The sequence below is a fragment of the Ipomoea triloba genome, chromosome 1 (assembly GCF_003576645.1).
Source record: "Ipomoea triloba cultivar NCNSP0323 chromosome 1, ASM357664v1".
In the NCBI taxonomy this organism is placed as follows: domain Eukaryota; kingdom Viridiplantae; phylum Streptophyta; class Magnoliopsida; order Solanales; family Convolvulaceae; genus Ipomoea; species Ipomoea triloba.
In genome coordinates, this window is record NC_044916.1 from 10,758,434 (window position 1) to 10,781,637 (window position 23,204).

At 36.5% G+C, this 23,204-nt stretch overlaps 3 protein-coding genes across 9 annotated transcripts; 1 reads left to right on the forward strand and 2 right to left on the reverse strand.

Moving 5' to 3' along the window:
* Nucleotides 1-4,282: 4,282 nt before the first annotated feature.
* On the reverse strand, nt 4,283-4,924 carry LOC115998551 (non-specific lipid-transfer protein 1-like). Its single transcript, XM_031238148.1, has one exon. The coding sequence runs from the start codon at nt 4,784-4,786 to the stop codon at nt 4,418-4,420; it is 369 nt and encodes a 122-aa protein (XP_031094008.1). The 5' UTR covers nt 4,787-4,924; the 3' UTR covers nt 4,283-4,417.
* Nucleotides 4,925-7,390: 2,466 nt separating this feature from the next.
* On the reverse strand, nt 7,391-7,982 carry LOC116012321 (non-specific lipid-transfer protein 1-like). Its single transcript, XM_031251869.1, has one exon. The coding sequence runs from the start codon at nt 7,858-7,860 to the stop codon at nt 7,489-7,491; it is 372 nt and encodes a 123-aa protein (XP_031107729.1). The 5' UTR covers nt 7,861-7,982; the 3' UTR covers nt 7,391-7,488.
* A 6,723-nt stretch (nt 7,983-14,705) lies between these two features.
* LOC116021306 (zinc finger CCCH domain-containing protein 23-like) lies at nt 14,706-18,130 on the forward strand. Of its 7 annotated transcripts, none has more exons than XR_004099003.1 (8): nt 14,731-15,159; nt 15,462-15,516; nt 15,681-15,728; nt 15,898-15,945; nt 16,314-16,541; nt 16,644-16,746; nt 17,437-17,479; nt 17,807-18,130. XR_004099003.1 is itself a non-coding variant. In XM_031261935.1 (5 exons), the coding sequence occupies exons 3-5, from the start codon at nt 16,322-16,324 to the stop codon at nt 17,157-17,159; spliced, it is 327 nt and encodes a 108-aa protein (XP_031117795.1). In that variant the 5' UTR covers nt 14,706-15,159; nt 15,462-15,516; nt 15,681-16,321; the 3' UTR covers nt 17,160-17,208. The 7 variants fall into 7 exon arrangements, 1 of the variants encoding a protein (XP_031117795.1); XR_004099009.1 differs by having other exon boundaries at nt 15,681-15,713; XR_004098992.1 differs by having other exon boundaries at nt 14,711-15,159; nt 15,898-16,541.
* The last annotated feature ends 5,074 nt before the right edge of the window (nt 18,131-23,204 follow it).

The following is a 23,204-nucleotide window of genomic DNA, read 5'->3' on the forward strand; positions in this document are numbered from 1 at the left end:
ATTTTTAAGAATGTTTTCATTTTCCACTCTCTCTCTCTCTTAGAGAAAATCTCCCCAAACATTTTATTTGTGTAATCAATCTAAACTTTGAAGAAGATTTCAAGAACAATTCCAGATTTTATCATACAATTTTCAAATTTCATTTCCCTAGTTCTTAATCAAAGCTAAGTCTTTCTTTTTGCTTTATTTGCATTTTATCGCCTCCAATTGTTCGTGTAAATGTCTTTAATTTCTATTCATGCATAGCTAGATTCAATTAGGGATTGGATTAAGTCATCTTTTGTGATTGATGCTATGTTATTAAATAGTGCTATGAGCTAATGTAATGACATGATGATGACTCTAGTTGTGAGCTTTGTAGTTTGTATTGACTCTTGTATAGTTGTGGCTAAATTATGGAAGGGTACATAGATAATAAGTTGTTGTCACTATGAGGATAGAGAAACACCATAGCCACACCTCTCCTTTTAGAAAAGGGAGTTGGAAGGAGATATGAACACTATGTGTTTGATGAATTGCTTTAATTGGCTTGAGTCACCATGAGAGTAGAGCTGAATTCCAATTGAGATAGAGTCCAATGTCCACAAGAGTGACATTGATATTTAGTAATGTTTCTCTAGTTCCCTTGTCAAGGCATTATATGAGTTTTCACTAATGACACACTAGCATCTATTCAAAAATGACATAGTTCAAACCCTTAGGTTTACTATTACTTGCAAATTGTCTTAGTCAATTGCTTTACCATTGCACTTTGCACATAATTGTTCCTTGATATATTATAACTCACTCTTGAACTAGCTTCCAAACAGTCAACACTCTTGTACTTAACCACCTACTATTCAACACCCTTTTGGTCCAGTCTTTGAGACGATATCCAGTGTAAGGATACCCGACCCTCTCACACACACTCCATTCCATCACCGCTTTTACTCAACTTTCACACATACACATATCTACATATATCTATATAAATGGAATTTCTACATGATAGTATTTTTGTGATTTCATATAAAATTGATGTTTACATTGACGTTGCATATAGATTACATGCATGGGTAATTACCATATTATTGTGAATAGCAGGACCAAATATTCCGACATGAAAATATCCAAGAATAATCAAATAGATATGGAGAAGAAATCAAATAGTTTGATCACTACGAGAATTTTGGAGGGTCATACGGCTAGTGTTGGTAATCAATAAGTTCTTGAAACACAATCGTCTATTGTTGCATGAGTCGGGTATGATGTGTCTATTAAATCATATATTAAATTTATTTATAATTGGAGGTCAATAGAAGTGAATGAGTAAAATATGTCTACAATCTTTAATATCTTTCAAATTGTTACTTACTTGAAGATATTGCATATATTGCAAGCTGAATTAAAATCACATTGATCAAAATAAATTTGACATAGATCAATATTGCTAAGTGATGTAGTAATAGTGTTGACTTAGATTATAATTTTACTATTTATTAGTAGGGACTATTTGTTCTTTTAAGATTTAATATGATATGCATATATATTTATATATTGTCACATGATTGTAGAGATTTAAATCATGTACTGAAATTATTTGTATAAAGGTGACAATCATATTTCAAAGGCTTTAATCTAAAAAATAATTTATAATTCTTTAGTGGAAAGTTTAAAATTATTCTTGAATTCTCTGTCTAAGAATGTGACTTTTAAGCAAACTTTGGTTTCACCACTTGATCTGAGAGTTTCTAAGAAGTAGTGGGTCGATCATGAAAGCTAGTTAAAGTGTCGTCACTTGATCCTCGATCACCTGAAATGAGAATGACATTCACAAGATGTTAAAAATCTAAGTCTTGTGAATAACTTGTATTAGTTTACATTATGTAGTGTAGTGGAGTTTCTCAATTTTTTAAAAATGAGAAAAATAAAAGAAAGAAAAAAAGGTTTAGATAACCTCAAGATGTTAAAGCTATTATATGTTGAATTCACTTTGTTGAAATTTCTGTAGATAAAATATTCTCTAATAAATGCTAGTTTGAATATATGATTTGCATATGAGATTAATTTCTCTCAATAATATTATGTGAAACCTCTGGTTATGTTGTTCAACTTAAAGTAGCATGCAAACAACATTATCTTTGTGGCTTGCTCCCAATGAGCATTTAATCTTATTTAAAATCTTAATTGAGTCATCTTGAAAATCTATGATTCCTGAATGAAAGGAAACCATAATGGTCGAGGTAACTAATTTGGTTGAAATATATTCAACTATTGAGTGTGTATTAACCAAGTGTAGAGTTGTTATAAAGTTTCACAAAATGAATTTGCATAGCTCGGTTTACTAAAGAGCCAATGTTAGACATTAAAGACCAATCCGGGTAAGAGGTTGAGTACTTTTGAGAAAAAGTATTGGTAAGTTTTGCTTTGTGGGGGTAATTAGCTCCTTATATTTCTCTCATATTTATAGTATCGAGAAATAATGATAAAAGACAAAGTTTCATGTTAATCATGAAAGTTTCCATGGAACTATTTTTGAGTAAATAAAGTACATACTCGTTAAAGAGTACATAAGTTTTGATCGAGATGATCAACTTACTCTAATAGAGATGACAAATTATGAGATTAGTCATTGAAGTTTTGATATAATAACTTAAAGCTCAAGATATGATGAATTCATGGTAGATCCCACCTTTTTGGTCAAACAAAACCACGGAAAGAATCACAAAATAGTAAACTTATTAGTCATTCTTGTGATGAGTATAATGAGGTTGAGCTACAGCTCTTAATGAAATCATAACTCAGCTATGAGACAGTTGGTCCTATTGAGACGGATTTAATGGATTTAGTGCTTAATAATTGAGAGGGTGAGCATAATAAATTGCTCTTAATGATTTCATACCCTAATTTGAGTGGTCTATATTAGATAGACTTAATGAAATCACCTACTTGATGAGTAAAAAAGGGTTAGCCACCTTTTATGAAAGATAATGTGCAATCTTTCTAAAGCACTCAGGAGCATCATGAGGTTCAATTGACTAAAATAATATATATAGTTTATCGCGGAACTTACACAAGATCTAAGGTGTGATGAGTGTAACTTTGGTTTAAAACTCTACTCTAAGAGTTCAAAATTCGTTCACTCACTAGACCAGAGGATACCATGTGTCACTACATGCCAGTTCAAGATTCATTCACTAGCGTGCATTTAAGTGTAAAACCTGTTGGGTGTTGGTTGTTGGCTGGGTTGACCGAGTCAGCCCCTCATCGATTCGAGACGTGGCAATGTAGCTTGCCATGGAGGATGTGGTTAAATGGTTAATACACACCTACTTATCACCAATTGGTTTTAAGTAGGATACGATAACCAGATAGCCAAAGAACTCTGTGGTTAAGCGTGCTTAACTTCAGTCGTTATACCGTGGACCATGGATCATGGTTGATACTGCAGTTGTGTTGAACTGATACTGCAGTTGTGTTGAAAGGGAACTGCAGTTCCGCGGAACAGAGACCGTGTCATCCGTCTGGAACTGCAGTTGTGTTGAAATGATACTGCAGTTGTGTTGAACGAATACTGCAGTTGTGTTGAAATGATACTGCAGTTGTGTTGAACGGATGAACGGTCTCTGTTCCGCGCAACTGCAGTTTCCTTTCAACACAACTGACTATCCGTTCAATACAACTACAGTTCCAGCCATGATCATGGTCCACAATATAATTTGCGGCTTAACTTACCCCAGTCATAGGATGGGTGACCCCCTGGGACGTAAGCATAATGCAGCGCTCAGATCCTCAATTGGTATTAGAGATTAGGTCACAGGTTTGAATCGATGGCGAGACACATGCTGTGTAATTGGGCTTAGTGTTCAAAGGTTGCGGCAGGTTCTGACAGGGGGATTGTTAGGTGTTGACCAGGTTGGCCGAGTTCAGCCCCTACTCGATTCAAGACGTGGCGTTGTGGCTTACTATGGAGGGATGTGTCCAATGTAGAATGGGATGCGGGCGTAGGTCGGGCCAAATCCAGTCCAGGAGGGGGATGATGGGCACGTAGGCTAATGCCCGAGTCATGCTGCGTACGTAACATGGCTTGGTGGTCCAAGGTTGCGGTAGGTGTTGGAAAGGGGATTGTTGGGCGTTGGTCGGGTTGGCTAAGTTTAGCCCCTGCTCTATTCGAGATGTGACGTTGTGGTTTACCATGGAAGGATGTGGTTAAATGGTTAATATCCACCTATGGTTAATGTCCACCTACTTATTATTGATTTTAAGTGGTCAATTGTGCTTGATTTACCGTAGTCACAGGATGTAAATGCATAGACCCATCAACCTAATTTCTCCAACACATAATTACACCACAAAGAAAATCACCGTAACTATTATTTAAAATACAGTATACAGCATATTAGATTTACATCCACACAAACATATGGCATATATTAATTCAAAAGCCAAACTTGACCTTAGAGCAGTCAATGTTAGGGCCAATCTTGAAAGGAATGTTGACACCACATTTGGCCGGAAGCCCAGCTGCCCTGCTAAGCTGTGAGGCGTTGGCATTGGAAGCAATAGACTTCAAGCACGAGCAAGCGCTTTGCCGGTCCGCCGTCGTCTTCGCGGCGGCGACGAGCGTCTTCATCCCACTGCAACATCCCGACGGCACATTTCCACCGAACATAACGTAGTTAAGGCACGCGTTCAGGTCACTGTACACCGTGTCACAGGTGATCGCCGCTTCGCCGCGCGGTGCAAGGATCCTCGCCGCCGCGAGAAGGACCAAGAATGTGAGGTTTAGGTGTCTTGAGAGATCCATTTTAGTAATTTTGCACTTTGGATATTTCAGGACTTTAATTGTTCTTGAGCTTGTGGTTCATGTGGGCAGTGAAATCTTTGTATTTATAACTAAGGTGAACGTGAAGGATCCGTCATTTTCTTGTATATTTGTTCGTGTTGTCTAATCTAAACATACTGGCTGGAGCAGAAGTCACGGCGTGTAATCTCAATAATATAATGACACAATTCTACACCGTTCAACTAACTACTTTGTTTTTTATTGGAGAAATGTTCCGCAAATTACGTGCAAGTAACGTTGAATTTAGTAGGAAAAGAAAAATACAATGCTAGCTTATTTTAAGCTCCACGTTTACTAAACATAGCTTATAGCTTATTTGTAACATAAAATAAGTTCTACCAAATAGAGCTGATAGATTAAATTGACCCAAATGGTCTGACTCAAATAATCCAAATAATTAATGTTAAATAACATGTATAAAGACAAAAGTTGTGTAATGATGGAACAAGCAATATAGGTCGCGGAGACAAGATTTGTATTAATGAATCTTATGTAAGGCTAATACAAGATGATAATTAAGTCCTATCTTAACAAGACAAAATGGAATGCTTGTATACTAAATAATTCCCAACTACCCTATGAGAATGGAGGTGGGATGTTATAACCATGTTGGACCGCACCCCGCACTGTACCGCCCGAAGACCCGGCGCCTGGCGAAGCTCGGGGCTCGGCCTGTGTGACCGAGCGCTAGTCTCGGCCTAGGTTGGGCACGGCCCAGACCGCGTGCACTGGGCTTGACCATGCCCAGGCAGCGAGCGTTGGGCTCAACTGTATCCAGGTCGACAGGGCTCGGCCGAGGTTGGGCTGGGCTTGTGCCCGGATCCCCGCGACTAGTAAGGTCCGGTGTCCTCCGAGTTGATTCGCACCGAATCTCATTTTGCAATATATCCATCAAGAGCCATATTTGTTCGGTTCCCAAATGTAATATTTCAAAATGCATAAATTATAATTTTTAAATGAAAATATATTTCAAAAACTATAATTTGTATATGTAAATATATTTTAAAGACTTAATTTAAATTTTAACAAATTAAATGTATTATGTTGGATAGAGCCAAAAATGTGACCAGGACCATATTCCGATGTGGGTTGTGTTAGCACGACCCACATTAATGATAGGCATTGTAGCAGTGGTTAAACCGTGGACCGTGGACCATGCACCATGACTGATACTGCAATTGTGTTGAATGGATACTGCAGTTGTGTTGAGCTGATACTGCAGTTGTGTTGAAAGGGAACTGCAGTTGCGCGGAATAGAGGCCGTTTCATCCGTCTGGCCGGAACTACAGTTGTGTCGAACTGATATTACAGTGTGTTGAACGGATGAAACGACCTCTGTTCCGCGCAACTACAGTTCCCGTTCAACAGAACTGCAATATCCGTTCAACACAACTGCAGTATCAGCCATGACCATGCTCTACAATATAATTTGCGGCATTGTAGACTTGTCCTGGTGTAACATGACATAATCTACTTGACATCACTGTTTTTATAAATGTTCGCAATGAAAACCTCAACAAATACCGCTCCATTTTTATTATTACATGATATTAACGTTTTTGTAATTAAGGCTATATAAGTTTTGCGTTTTCATTTTATTTATTTTAAATCTCTTTCTACGTGGTAATTAAGTAGTGATCAATAGAGAGTGACTTTTGTAAACGTGTATAGCGTTGCTCTATTTTGTACACTACAATAATATTACTATTAATTACCAAGCAACGTTTCAAAATATCGGCAAAAGTTTTTTTTTTTTTTTTAAAGAAAAAAAGAAGAAGTCATCACTACTAAAGACCAATGTTGTAGGCGCTAGGCATGCTAGTAGGGTGCCTGGTGGGCGTCTAGCACCTAGGTGACCGAGTAATCCGAGTATATATATCATCTCCACTTTTCCCAAACAGGACTAGGAGTTGTTAGATTGTTATAAACTCCAAAACTAGTCAATTGCATATATTAGATGGTTAGTTGAGTAAATGGCTAGAGAAATATAGAAGATCAGAGTAGCCAAGCTGGCAAAAACATTCAATGGTTTTTAGTTGATATCTTGGTTTTTTTTTTTTTTGATTTTTTTAATTTTCATTCTATATTTCTCCAATTTTTCTATTTTTCTGATATAATTTTACGAATTTAATTTTTATACAAAAATAAATTTAATCCACTAATACTAAATGTGTAAAAGGTAACACAAGTTAATAAAAACATATTACTAAATACATTATAGTTATTTCAATCATTTTAGTACATAATTTGATTGTAATAATAATAATGATAATAATAATAATAATAATAATAATAATAATAATAGAGTATTATTATTATTATTAATTTTAATATAAAAAAAGTTTTTCAATTTTCAATTTTCTAATTCTGCAATTTCAATTCGTATTTATAAAGAAAATTGTTCCAAATTTTCACTTACTAAACACACCTTAATTTCTAAAACTTATTGATATTTGCATAAAAACATTTTTGTGTTAATTTCTAATTGAATAAAAGTTTATGAAAAAGGTTTTCAGACAGATAGTTTTTTTTTTTTTTTTTTTTTTTTGAACTTGTGATTACATATAGAAAAGAAACATAAATATTATTTTAAATGCAGTACAGTATATATACATCATAATGTTCTTAAATTTGACATCCACAGGCACATATAATTCCCTTATTTAAAACCCAAACTTGACCTTAGAGCAGTCAATGTTGGGGCCAATCTTGAAAGGAATGTTGACACCACATTGGGCAGGAAGTCCAGCTGCCCTGCTAACCTCCGACGCATTCGCTTTGGAAACAATGGACTTCAAGCACGAGCACGCGGTTTGCCGGTCCGCCGTCGTCGCCGCCGCGCTCACCAGCGTCTTCATCCCACTGCAACATCCCGCCGGCACATTTCCGCCGAACATAACGTAGTTGAGGCACGCGTTCAGGTCGCTGTACACCGTGTCGCAGGTGACCGCCGCTTCGCCGCCGTGCGGTGCAAGGGCCAGCGCCGCTGCGAGAAGGACCAAAATTGTGAGGTTTAGGTTTCTTGAGAGATCCATTTAATTGGCTGTCTCTGATCTGCCCTTCGAAGATCTTGCAATGTAAATATTGGGGGTTGTAGTTCTGCTGGGAATGCAATGAAAGATTGTATTTATAATCGATAGTTTTCTGGCATATTTGTTCGTATTGCCAAAGCTATATATACACTACACCACATGCCACGGCATGCAATCTCAATAATGTTAGAATTGTAGTCAGTTCAACACTTCAACTAACTACTTTCTTTGTTTTTCTTTTCTTTTTCGTTTTGTTGAGAAAGTATCCGCAATTTACGTTCAATTATTGACTAGTAATTCAAAATTATTGATTTTTGGTGAGTTGGGATTGTCGCTTGGAGGGTTGAATTTAATATACAGTCATCGAACTGTGACGCTATGACTTATCATGCAAAAGATGTGGTTAAATGATTAATGTTCATTTACTTTATCACCATAAGTTTTAAGAAGCATATGGCAACTAGATAATAAAAAATAAAAAAAACATAATACAAATATTCTAATATAATAACTAAATTATTAATTTTTAAAAAAAATAAATTTTAGCAGTTTAGATATAAAAATACTCCGTAGTAAAAAGTTACCCAAAGTTATTGAAACCTTTATAATTAATTAACTATATACTAGTACTACTTATTTTACTACTATATATTTATATATATATATATATATATATATACACACACACACACACACAAACACATGGTGGGTCGAGTGGGGTTCTAGGCAGTTTTGTACATAGAACCCAAATGCAAGCCAACCCACCATGGATTTACATTTTTAAGACCCACCCCTGACGCACCATCTACTATTACCAAAAAAAACTCAATTCATGTGTGGTGAATTCTGGTGGATATTCGCGAATAGGATTGAAATTGTCATCCCTATATGAATTGAATAGATAAGTAATAGAATATATATCAATTATTGAAAAAACTAAATTTAATATAGGATCTTCAACACAAATCATAAATGACCATAAATAATAAACGAACGAATAATATTCAATTTAAATTAGTAATTAGTGATCAAGATTAACTTATCTTTAAAAAAAAAAATTCACCACCTATATATGAACTTCAACAATGTGCTTTGAAAGGTTAAACAATGTGCTTTGGAAGACTCAACAATGTGCTATAGAAGGCTCAACAATGTGTAGTCCAAGGCAAAACAATATGCACTTCGAAGGCACAATAATGTGCTTTGGAAGACACAACAATATGCTCTGAAATGCTCAATGATGTGCTCTGAAAAATCAACAATGTGTACTGAAAGACACATAAATGTACTCTGAAAGGCACATCAGTGTGCGTGCTCTGGAAGCTACAACATTGTGCTCTGAAGGGTACAACATTGTGCTCCGTAAGAAGGAAAAAAAACTATTTGCTGGATGCGTGATATATAAAATCTCTAAAGTTTCAGCACAACATTCGTACATCAATACATTAACTATTAATTAAGCAATTATTTGCTGGAATTCAAACAAGGATAACATCAGAAAACATAATCGATCCAAAACATATCTTCAATTGCACTATATAATATTTGATGTTATAATTTATAAAATTATATATCGATCTAAATATTCTTAATATATTATAACGAAATGCACGGGTGAAAATACCAGTAAAATTTAATAGCATTAATAATTTTTAATAACATATCATAATTTAAATATTGAACATCACACATGTATCATACTTGTATATATTACAAACAAACATTAAAAAGAAGAAGAGAAACATATCATGGACACCCCCCCCCCCCCCNAACAAGTCGAGCTTCCGAGAAACGACCTGAAACCCAAGAAGAGGCTATTGACGTCGAGTCGCCACGTCATCAAAGCAGGCACATGGAAGAGACTACCTCTCGCCCGCATCCCGCTGAAAGGAGTGTTCAAGTTTCTGGGGGCATGATACACGTCGACCAGCTGAATGACTATATCATGGGAGCAATCAAAGGGAGACTCGAGGGAGGACAACCTTCATACACTTACTCCAAGCCTTACACCCAAAGGATTGAAGAAATGAAGATGCCGATGGGCTACCAACCTCCCAAGTTTCAACAGTTCGATGGAAAAGGCAACCCGAGACAGCACATCGCCCACTTTGTGGAAACTTGCAACGATGCTGGAACATATGGAGATTTACTCGTCAAGCAGTTTGTCCGCTCTTTGAAGGGCAGCGCCTTTGACTGGTACACTGACTTGGAGCATGGCTGCATCGATAGCTGGAGTGACATGGAGCGTGAGTTCTTGACTCGTTTCTATAGCACAAGAAGAACTGTTAGCTTCTTGGAGCTCACCACCGCTCGCCAATGGAAGGATGAACGCGCAGGCGCTTACATTGAGAGGTAGAGGGAATTGTGCCTCAACTGCAAGGAAAAGATATCACAAAGTTCAGCAATTGAGATGTGTATCCAAGGCATGCACTTCGGGCTATCATACATCCTGCAAGGTATCAAGCCTAGGACATTTGAGGAATTATCCAGCCGTGCTCACGACATGGAGTTGAGCATTGAGAACAACGGAGGGCTTAATATGTCAAGTATGCCTAGCTCCTCTAAAGCACCTGCAAGGCAAGAAGTCAAGAAAGGGGGCAAACCCTTCCCAAAGCAAGAAAAGAAAGAAGTTATGAACGTGAAAACATCACCAGTGTGGGTTTTCACCAAAGTGACTGAGAAGCCTAGGCCTAGGTCATTCTTTGGGCCATCAAGGGGAACTAGAATCATTGAAGAGATGCAGCAGAAACAGTATCTGTTCTTGGACTTTGACGTTTCACCCATGTTTGATGAGTTATTAAAACTCAAGTTGATTGAATTGCCCGAGATGAAGCGCCCCGAAGAAGCCTCTAGCGTGGATGACCCCAAATATTGCAAGTATCATTGCCTCCTCGGACACCCAATTGAAAAATGTTTTGTTTTTAAAGATAAGGTGATGGCGCTAGCTCGTGATGGAAAAATTGAACTTACTGATGCGACGGCAAGCTCTAACCAAATCTCATGTGGAATGTTTGCACCATTACTCATGGAGGATGATGAGAAAGATGGGGGAAAGCAATGCAAACGCCCGCTTCCCTTTATTGTGAAACACACTGGGGGGCAACACTCAAAACTGCCACAGGTTGATTCGGTTTATGAGAGGGATTGGGTACTCGTTACCCGCAGAAAGCAAAGGAATGATGTTGGGCCTGTTAGGCCATTGAAGATAATGACGAAGCGATGGATTAAGAAAAGGCCAGCAAGAGACCTCGTTTCTGACGTCAAGAAGCCGCGAACACCGGTTACCCTGGCTCAATACATGCCAAAGGTGTTTCATCAACATGGGACGGATATTCTTGGGGTTGGCCTGAACACTAAGGAAAAGCATGTTGAAGTTGAAGAATGTTCATTCCCTGTGGTCGAAAGAAGCGACGAGATCCAAGTCCACAAGGCTACATCTTTCACCACCGAGATAAATTTCAAAGATGAAGATCTATTACTGGGTGGAACCCCTCACAATCGCCCATTGTTCATTGAAGGTTATGCTCGCGAACAAAAGATTAAAAGAATTTTGATTGATCAAGGATCGTCCGTGAATATTCTATCACTTCGAGCTGTGAAAGAACTTGGTATTTCAACTGATGAACTCTCGCAAAGCCGCTTGATGATCCAAGGATTTAATCAAGGCGGGCAAAGAGCCCTGGGTATTATTAGACTTGATCTCAGGATCGGATCTTTGAGTTCAAGTACTTTGTGTTATGTGATAGATGCAAGAACATCCTACAATCTGTTGTTGGGTCGACCTTGGATACATGAAAATGGAGTAGTTCCTTCATCATGGCACCAATGCTTAATGTTTGAGAAAGGCGGTGTGATAGAGAAGGTCGTCGCCGATGAAATCCCATTCACCGACGCAGAGTCGTACTTTGCAGATGCGAAATTTTACTTAAAGAAACAAGTCGTTGAAGACGACGTTGATAAGAGCAGTAATGATACAACCCCCCGATCCGAAATGGAAGGGCAAGCAAGTCGTAGACCAAAGTCATTGTGACCAGGAACTTGTTTTCCCATTGACAAGAATTGAACCATTAAAAGCTACACCGGTCAACCCATTGGAAGATCAAGTGCGGGTGGGAACAAGTCAGACATTGCCCGAGAAACGCACAGATGGTTTTGACCCCAATGCCTATAAACTCTTGTTTAAAGCAGGCTTCGACCCCAAGGAACCGCAGAAATTGGGTAGGCTCATTCCAGAAGCCGGTGGTAGAGGCAAGTCAAACCAGCAGGAGCCACATGCACGCAAAGGATTAGGCTATGTCCCTCCTAAACCTGTGCGAATTTTTATGAATAGAGCTACAAGCAATTGTATATCTACAGATGAAGGTGAGTGTGATCCACAACTCACTCCTGCCAATGGCAAAAGGAAGTCAGTCTTCAAGAGAATGGGGAAGATAGAGACTTAGCGCTCAGTCTTTGATAGATTGGGGTCAAACCCTCAAGCCCCCAAAAGAAAGTCAATCCATGATCGACTTGGAGTTGTCCAAGATGTGAAAAACAACGCAAGTCATCCTGTTGAAGCGGAACCTTCTAAAAGGCCTCGAAGCATGATTCCTTCTCGTATGAGACGAGAAACAGATATTCATATTTCATGCAGAGAAGTGCTGAAAGTCCAACATAGGACCATTGTACACACTCGTGTACAGAAAGGGGAGAATGAGGAAAGCGTTGGCTCAAGTGATGATGTAACACCACCTCAAGGCGAGGAGGCGTTGTCTTTCCACATCACCCTATGTGATGAGATCCCGATTGAGGGAGAAGACGCAGAAGAGGCACCCCACGAGCTAGAGGAAGGGGTACGAGCTGCAATAGACGAATTAAAGGAAGTTGATCTAGGAACTCCTGAGAATCCTCGGCCTATCTTCATTAGTACACTTCTTTCTGATGAAGATGAAGAAATATATGTCGAATTACTAAAAGAGTACATTGATGTCTTCGCATGGACGTACAAGGAAATGCCAGGGTTAGACCCAAAGGTGGCAGTACACCGCCTGGCAGTGAAAAAGGCATGTCGTCCAATCAAGCAAGCTCAACGGCGCTTTCGCCCTGAACTTATTCCCTCAATTGAAGGAGAAGTCAACAAACTTATAGAGGCCGGATTTATTCGCGAAGTGAAATATCCAACTTGGATATCCAGCATTGTGCCCGTGCGCAAGAAGAATGGCCAAATTCGCGTATGTGTAGACTTTCGGGACCTTAATGTTGCATGCCCAAAAGATGACTTTCCACTTCCCATCACAGAATTGATGATAGATGCTGTAACTGGGCATGAGATCATGTCATTCATGGATGACTCCTCTGGTTACAATCAGATTCGCATGGCACCGGAAGATGAGGAGTTGACAGCGTTCCGAACGCCTAAAGGCATCTATTGCTACAAAGTGATGCCCTTTGGTTTAAAAAATGCAGGTGCTACATACCAAAGGGCTATGCAGAGAATATTTGATGACATGCTTCACAAAATGGTGGAATGCTACGTCGATGACTTGGTTGTGAAGTCAAAACTTCGCACAGATCACTTGGGACATTTAAGAAAAGTCTTCGATCGCTTGCGAAAGTTTCAACTTAAGATGAATCCCTTGAAATGTGCTTTTGGGGTTGCTGCTGGGAAGTTTCTTGGGTTCACTGTTCGACATAGGGGCATCGAGATCGAACAAGCTAAGATCGACGCTATAATGAAGATGCCCGAACCACGAAACCTTCATGAGCTTAAGAGCTTACAAGGGAAGTTAGCATACATCCGAAGGTTCATATCAAACCTGGCAAGAAGATGTCAACCCTTCAGTCGGCTGATGAAGAAGGGCACCCTGTTCGTATGGGACGAGGCGTGCAAGAACGCGTTTGAAAGTATCAAATCGTACTTGATGAAGCTGCCTGTGTTAACCGCTCCTGTTCACGGTCGCCCACTAATCCTTTATATCTCTGCCCAAGAAAGCTCTGTGGGTGCCTTGCTCGCTCAAGAAAATGACAACGGGAAAGAGAATGCCCTCTACTATCTCAGTAGAATGATGACCCCAAATGAGTTAAAATACTCTCCAATTGAGAAGCTATGTTTGGCACTCGTGTTCGCCATTAAAAAGCTTAAGCACTACTTTGAAGCTCACATCATTCAACTTGTGTCGAAAGCGAACCCGGTAAAGTTTGTTATGGCAAAGGTCGTTCTCTCTGACCGCCTGGCAAGGTGGTATTTATTGTTTCAACAGTTTGAAATCGTCTATGTGCCACAAAAGTCTGTCAAGGGGCAAGCTTTAGCCGATTTCTTAGCAGATCACCCAATACCGGCTGAATGGGAATTATCTGATGACCTACCTAATGAGGATGTGCTTATCATCGAAGTCCTACCCCCATGGAAGATGTATTTTGATGAGTTAATTCCACTTTTGGTCCTAGACTTATTAGGGGTTTGACACTTTTAGTCCACCATAAAAAATTTTGCCACATTTTGACCATACTTATTAGATATTGGACACTTTTAGTCCTTCGTTAGATTGCCCGTTTATCCCACACTAGTACAAAAAAGCACATAAAACACTGACATTTAGCTACTGTTCTTATAAGAACGGTAGTGCATTCTTCTCCAAAAACACGCGGTGGCATTTTTGTAAATAAATGAAGAACAATCCGCTACCGTTGTTTAATGGAACGGATGCGAATTGTTTTTAAAAAAACGCGTTTTATATTCCGCTACCGTTCCAAGAAGAAACAGTAGCGAAATATTCATTATTAAAAAAATAATAAAATTCCAACAAACAAAAGCACAGATCTGCCAGACATTTCCTCACCATTTCCACGGCAGCTATTTCCGATCCTCACCATCGTCCACAGCAGCCACACCACCGCGCAGCCCCGCAGCCTCCACCGCCACCGCCTCCTCGGCCGAGACCAAAGGCTCAAAGGTAAATCTCAGATCTGTCTTTTCTTTTACATTTTTTCTTAAAATAAATCTAAGATCTGCCTTGAGTTGATATAGATTGCAGCTGATTTGTGAATGCTTGGTTTATCATATATATATGTGTGTGTGTGTGTGTGTATGAGCCACCTTCCAAAGGTGTTCTTTTCTACGGCCCCCCAGGATGTGGGAAAACTCTACTGGCCAAGGCAATAGCAAATGAATGTCAAGCCAACTTCATTAGTGTTAAAGGGCCAGAATTGCTCACCATGTGGTTTGGAGAGAGTGAGGCCAATGTTCGAGAAATTTTTTACAAGGCTAGAGGATCAGTCCCATGTGTTCTGTTCTTTGATGAGCTTGACTCTATTGCCACTCAGGTATTTTTGTTCTCCTTTTTGTTCATGTTGTCATTGATAAGAGTATTTTTAAGAAAGCTATGATGAATTGAATTAGATTCATAATATTGTTAATTAATAAATACTTTGATAAGGTGAGTGGAAGTATAAAAGAAAGGGATTAACTGTGAAATTTTAGTTAATTTATATTCCTCTTCCTGATGGCTGCTTTGAAGTATGCATTTTGTGGATTTAGAAAAATAAATAGATTTCATTTATAAAATGCATTTTTTTTTTTGTGGATTTAGATATTTTTTGAATTTTTTTGTCTATATTTTGGACAGGCTGCATCAGGGACTTGGGAGATTTCTGTGAGTTTCATCTTATTTTAAACAAAAGGTATGAATTGTGGCATGGATTAGAGAATATTTTAGTTTATAAATCAAAATTAATTAATTTTGTGTCTAATGTTCAATCTGCTGATTCCCTTAACTTTAATTGTGGCATGGATCATTGCTATGAATATGCGAGGTATTGAAGAATTTTATGTCTTTTTGTTGTAGATTTTATCAAGGAGCTGGTTAGTAGAAAGACTGGTAATTTGTTTAACGGTATTTCCTCCGGAGTTTTAAAATAGAATGATTTGATTTAGTTGTTGCCTTTTTTCAATTGTGATTTAGTTGTATGAAGTAACTTTAAGCAATCCATGCTAATACCATACAATCTTTAGAGATACTTGCACTTTGATTTTCATCACATATGTACATACAATCTTTGTAGATACTTGCAGCAATCCATGCTAATACCATACAATCTCACCAAAAACAGGTACATACTCTTCTCATATAAAAACTAATGTGCATATCTGAAACTATATATAATCATTTCCAAGCCCGCAGAAGCTCCCCATAAAGTCTCTTTTTAGTATATTGTATTAAAAAATTGCCTTGAAGGCTTGAACTGCATTACAGCATGACCTTGAACTGCTCCATGTAAGTATGAGTGTGCATTTTTATTGTGTTAAAAATATTTAAGATTCAATTGCTTAGTTGTTTTCCTTCATTGAGATTTCTCTCTTGATTAGAATGCTTTGTAAACCATAACTCCTTTTGGTAAGAGCTATCAACCGAGGTTGCTGTGCTGTATTGTATTGTATTTCCTTTCCAGGTTCCTGAGTCTCCTTTTGTTGTTTATAGGACCGATAATGTTCAATAATTCACAGGAGGCTGTGCTTAGAAGAAAGTTAGAGAAGGAAGCTGTGTTGCAGAAAGCCATCGATCTTCATAGCAGGAGGTTAATGGATTTGCAACTTATGGACGTGAAGAATAAAGAAAAGTATAATCACTTCCAGTGTAGCTCATCACCTGTCATTCCAGTCTCTTGCCAGAGCAACTCTCAGTCACCAAACTATCAAGTCACAGAAGGTTTGTTCTTGTCTCCCTTTGTTAAACTAAATGTCTATTTGTTGCACATTTTAGTTTTCACGTGGTAAGATTTTGCTCTTTTTTTTTGTTTCATTGAAACAGAAAATAGTAGCCATGAGGCAAGTTCAGCAGGTCAAGAGAACAAGAGTGGAAGTGAAGATAGCGGCAAGAAGCAGCGATGCAACAGCCCTGAACTTCATAAAAGGTGATAAGCAGCATAGCTTCTTTAAAAAAAAAAAAAGAGAGAATAAAGCTTTTTGCGGTTGCTTTTGTTTCATTTATTCATATATACAATATCTTTCTAATGCTTTGATCTCACAATCATTCCTATAGAGGCCTAGAGCACATCCTTGAATGGTAGTCTTGCTTTGAATAAGTTAGCTGTTTATCATTGAATGGTAGTCTTGCATGAAACAGAATAGAACATTTCTAGTCTTTTAATTTTGGCTAAATAAGATCAGGTTCTTTTCTATTTATTATACACGAAACAATCCGGGCGAATGACATATATTAATTAATGTATTTGTGTTCATTATCATCTCGATAAAGCTAGCTCTATATTGTAGTGCATATATAATGTTTCTTGATTTTCTTGATTTTTTGTTTCTTATTAGTTAGCTAGCTTGTTCTTGATTGGTTTATATATGATGGAGCTTTGGAGTTGAGAAGAAGGGTGAAGTATGTTATTACGATACACCTTTTTTTACATCCTTTTTTCTGATATTTTTTTATTTCGCAAATATGTATATGCTAATTGAATACATATTCAAAATATTTTCAAACTGGGAATTGAAGCTGCTAGTCTCAACTCTCAAGTATGAACTTCAAGCATTTGGATTAACTATTGAAGTATGAACTTCAAGCTGCTAGTTTCTGAATTTTTTTTTTTTTGCAGATTTGTATATGCTAATGAAGTATTGAAGATCTAAAAACTAAAGGTAAGGGGAATCTGGATTAACTATTAAGCATTTCAAATCTGGTTGTTACTTGTTAGTATTCAAATGACTTTCAAATTTTGTTGTTAGTCTTCAGATGAATATTTTAACCATTTTATGATTTTATCTTTAAGCTACTGAATGCTCTATACTCTATAACTTGCAGAACTTGAAATTTTTTTTGGAAATGCTCTATGTTTAGTTGTTTACAGTTTACTTGAAATAGACTACAAATTGCTCTATGTTTACCGTTTACTTGAAATAGACTACAAAATGCTATGGATCTCTAATGACTAATCTCTTTATCAATCGATTGATGCACTTGTGCAGCTGCTGTTTTCATAATGTTTGTATATGCATATGATATCAAGTGAGTCCAGCATCTCTATTATCTAACTGGTTGTAAAATGGGTTGGATACTAAGGTGGAGAAGTCTGATTCCTCGGTGCAGAAGCAGATCAAAGATAACTAAGGTGGTTATTAGGTTCTTATTTTATGCTTCTAAACACTGATATGATATGTTGTTTTTCTTAGAAAGGTTTTTGTATATATATTAGAAAGCTTGTGTATATATGGGATGATTCAAAGAAAAGATTGTATGTATTAATTGATATTATTGTGTTGATATATAGTTATAACTTCACGTTAATTTTAGATTATAGTGTGTTAATAAACAACATTTATACATGAGCACTTTAAAGTATTTAGGGAATTTTTTAATTAATTAATTTATTAAAAAATTAATTCTTTTTAATTTTGTTTTTATTTAAAAAAAAAAAAGGGAATCCGCCACTGTTCCTAAGCTGGAACAGTAGCGGATTCCCATTTTTATTTTTAAAAAAAAAATAATCCGCTACCGTTCTTCTATAGGAACGGTAGCGGATTATCAAATATTAAAAAAAAAAATTATAATCCGCTACCGTTCTAGCCAAGAACGGTAGCGGATGATCAAACTTTTCGCTACTGTTGTACAACGGTAGCGAAAAGTCAGTGACATTCAGAGACTGTCCCATCCGCTACTATTGTACAACAGTAGCGAAAAGCCTTTTACAACAGTAGCGGATGTGCAGTTTTGTACTAGTGCCAGTCAAAATGAAGGGTGTTTTTGTCATTTCACATGTTTTTTTCTTCTCAGCCTTTATTTGTTCTTCTCACCGTCGGCAGAAATTTTTGTTCTTTCCAGAAATCGTTCGAGATTCATCTCTGATCTAGATATATACTACGTATATTGGTTTCGTAAAGTTTGGGTGGGTGGTATATTTTGCAGGTGGCGCAGCGCGAGGGGTGATGAAATTGGAATCGCGTAATCCTTGTTCAGCCCACCTTCTGTGACTCCCATTAGAAGCAAAACCCACAAATTTCAAAATTTCAACAAATCAAAACCTATGATTCCTTTTCCTCTCATTGGCGCATGAACTCCACCTCGATTTACTCCCGATCTCCATGCCGACGTCAGCCTCACCGATACTGCATCATCACAGCCGCATGGATGACCTGATTGGATGGCTGAGATCCACCAACCCCGAGATTCATCTCAAGGCTCTTCGGGAGGTTAAGATGCAGATAATCGGGAATCGAACTAAGAAGCTCTCGTTCCTCAAGCTCGGCGCCGTCCCTGCGGTAGTTTCGGTTCTTTCCTCGATCGCGTCCGCTCAGGTCGGCAGAGAAGTTCATGATTCGCTCGTAATTCGGTCGGCTGCTGCGATTGGGAGCTTTTCCTGCGATTTTGATGTGGGTGTTAAGGTTGTTCTCGAAGCCAGAGTTTTTCCCCTCCTCCTCCGCCTAATTTCTCATTCTTACGACAAGGTGGTTATGATATTTCAGCACCTTCATTTTTCTAACACTTCAAACTGTTTCCATCTTATTTTGTAGTTACAATCGTTCTTATCATTAAATCAAATCTTAATTCTGTAAACTTATGTTATGCCTTAGTACTGTTTCCATGTTATTTTGTAGTTATGTTCCCTCTTAGCATTAAATCAAATCTTAATACTGTAAAATTATGTTCTGCCTTAGTAAATTGAGCTAACTGAGAAGAACACGTGAAATGACAAAAACACCCTTCATTTTGACGGTGGATAAACGGGAAAGCTAACGAAGGACTAAAAGTGTCCAATATCTAATAAGTATGGTCAGAATGTGGCAAATTTTTTTATGATGGACTAAAAGTGTCAAACCCCTAATAAGTCTAGGACCAAAAGTGGAATTAACTCTATTTTGATGGAGCTGCGCATAGAGGAGGGGCAGGAGCTGGANTAGTTTAATTTACCTCCTTGTGGTCCTTTGCCGGCTAGCAAAGGACCACAGGGCGAGGGTTTACTCATTACTCACACAGTCAGGAGTGGGTTTACCTCGTTAATCCAATATATATATATATATATATATATATATATATATATATATATATATATATATATATATATATATACACACACACACGCAATTGTAGAACACAAAAAATCTCCCTATCTTTTGTATCATCTATTAAAAACGATTAAACAATAAATAGTTGTTTGAGACTTACCAGAAGGGACAATATATATAGAAGAGTTCTCCAAGCTCTCTAAAGTGCTGTTGGATATTGAATATCAGTTGCTCACTCAACTTTGTTGATCATGTCTATTTAAATACGCCAACTTCCTTCCTTATTCACAATCTTTGTTAAATTGAGATCTTGAATCCTTCTTAATAGGGAAAACTTGTTTCCTTTTTGTCCAAGACTTTAATGTTACCTTTCTTACAAGGAAAGTTACTAATTACCGTATGCAAAATATAAAGTCAAAGCATAAATAAACATAGACCACGGTGTGGCTAATAGTCGGATGCAGAATATAAAGCCAAAACATAAATAAAAATAGGAAAATTCTTACCTCACCACATAGTTGTCCACGCCAATAAACAAATCCCGAATCTAACTAATTACCTACAAGTTTTATTTGTAAATTAAAATAGTAAATTAATATTATTTTATAACAATACTATTCTTTTGAAGGTATAACAATACTATTCTAAACAATCTCAAAATAATTTACAATTTAATAAAATACTAAAATACCATAAATTCAACAATAATATTTAAACTACTATAATGCTTAAATCTAAAAACATAATAAATGTGAATGAAGGTTATACCCCTTATTTATGTTCGTTTTTTTCGTTAAGTTTTTTTTTTTTTTGTACATTATGCTATAAAAGTTGTACTACATAATATTTTGGACAAATATACCCCTACCGTTATAACTTCCGTTATCTTTTCCACTATTGCTACTATGCACATGCATCCACCATATATTTTCTTATCTTCTTCAATAATAATAATAATAATAATATATACACATTAAATATTAGAGTTATATGTTAGTTATTTTTTAAAATATATATTTTTCAATTTATAAAAATATTTTACATTATTATTATTATTATTATTATTATTTACTATATTAAATTTAAATATATTTAAAATTTTAATATAAAATACTAATATTGGGCACCTATTTTTTACGCAACGCGCATAAGAAAAACTAGTATCTAAATAATTCCTAAAACTTAAACGACATTAACAATAATTCCTAAATTTCAAAGTATATTACCATTAATTCTTAAAACTTGAAATAAATTAAAAATAATTCCTAAAATATACTATAATTCTTAAAATTGAAATATATTAATCTATAAATAATTGGAAATATATTATAAATAATTCTAAAGTACACAATAATTTCTTAAAATTTAAAATTATTAATTTATAAAGCCTAAAATACTTAATAATTCCTAAAATTTGAAATATATTATAAATAATTCCTAAAATACACAATAATTTTTTAAAATTCAAAATTATTAATTTATAAGGCGTAAAATTCATAACAATCCCTAAAATTCGAAATATATTATAAATAATTCCTAAAATATAAAATACTTTTTTAAAATTCGAAAATATTAATTTATAAGGCCTAAAATACTTAATAATTCCTAAAATTGGAAATATATTATAAATAATTCCTAAAATATACAATAATTTCTTAAAATTCTAAATTATTAATTTATAATGCCTAAAATACATAATAATTTCTTAAAATTCGTAATATATTAACAAATAATTTGAAATTCAAAATATATTAAAAAAATAATTTTTACCGGTTGGCGGCGGTGGGAGGCGGTGCGGTGTCGCGGTGGCGGTGGCGGAGGGCGGCATGCAAAGGCGAAACTGTGTAGTGGCTACAGAGGGCGATGTGGCGGTGGCTGTGCGGGCGGTGTGGCGGTGGCAGTGCAGTGGCTGCGGCGTCTCGGTGGCCGTGCAGCATAAGAAGAAGAGAAGAAGAAGAATGGCTGCGTGTGTAGGGAGAAGAAGAAAAAGAATGGCGTTTGTACCAACAAAAACACAGATCTGAATTTTTACAAACTGCCCTGTACGTATAGTATATTAATACTCTACGGCGTCGGTTGTTGATACAGCCAACGGCCTCGGTTCCCAGTCGACTACGGGCACTCCGGGAAGGTCAGTTGGACCGCTCAGGTGATAAAAAACCGGTCTGCAAAATAGACCGAGAGTAGAGTACGGTATCGGAGAATAATCCCTATCAAAATTGAAACAATTTGACTTGTAGAATTGTTTCTTAAATAGCTTCTGTAAATGATAATGAACTTTTTTTTTTTTTGAAGGAAATGATAATGAACTTATATGTCACAAAAAGAAAGTTAATAAATGAGCGATTACAAAATATATTTTCACAATTACACTTATTTTAAGAATCACTAACTAGTTGTATTTTAATTGACCATAATATTTAATATCTAGTTCACACCAAATTACTTTGGCACCAACTTAATTGAATGCAATTTTAGTCGCAAACATTTATTACAACATAACTTTACACATTATTCATCTATTTAATTATAGTGGCAAAGTCATTGTAACAAATAATTACTAGTCACAGTTATCATAACATTAGTGACAAAAGTTGAATTCAACACAATTATTGTCACTGTAGACACATTAAATTTGAGCTCGAAAATGGACCGATTAAATTATTATTGGGCCTAATGTTGAGATTGATTATTGGACCAATTTAATTAATTGGGTCATGATGATTAAATTAATTTAATTAGCCCAATTAAATTGATGTTGGGTAATTGAATTAATGGGCCAAGCCCGATTCATATTTGAATTTAATAATAATTATAATTATAATTTAAATATAATTTTATTATATTTGAATTTAATAATTATAATTAATTTGAATTTGAATTAGATGATAGAGTCTTGAACCTGGACTTGATTATGGCAATGTTCATTCCCTTAATTAATTAATTAATTAATTAATTAGGGAGTTTGTTGAGGGAAGTTAGTTGCACACTCCACTATAAATAGAGCCCCTCATTTCACATTTAAAACACGCCTTGAAGATTGAAGATTTGAGAGCATTGAAGGCATTGAAGGCATTCTGAAGCAGTTAGAGGCTTGAAGTATTTTGATGGTTCTAGTTGAGTATCACGCCCTTGAAATCCCGGAGGCTACGCCACTTGAAACCCGGAGGCACTTCAGTAGAACACGTCAGTGAAGAATCAGAGGACTATACAGAGATTTTTGTACCTGCAACTTGAATTACACACACACTGTAACCCGATATTGTGAATATATACAATTTCGAATTTTTTGTGTTTACAGATTTTGGCACGCCCGGTGGGACAACTCTGCCTCTCATCTCTTCACTTCCAAGCTATACAAAGA

Excerpts from the sequence above, each read along its gene's own strand:
- LOC116012321 (XM_031251869.1), bottom strand. The coding sequence starts at position 7,860 with ATGGATCTCTCAAGAAACCTAAACCTCACAATTTTGGTCCTTCTCGCA.
- LOC116021306 (XM_031261935.1), top strand. The coding sequence starts at position 16,322 with ATGTTCAATAATTCACAGGAGGCTGTGCTTAGAAGAAAGTTAGAGAAG. Across the intron at positions 16,542-16,643 it reads AAACTATCAAGTCACAGAAG|AAAATAGTAGCCATGAGGCA; the intron begins GTTTGTTCTTGT and ends TCATTGAAACAG.
- LOC115998551 (XM_031238148.1), bottom strand. The coding sequence starts at position 4,786 with ATGGATCTCTCAAGACACCTAAACCTCACATTCTTGGTCCTTCTCGCG.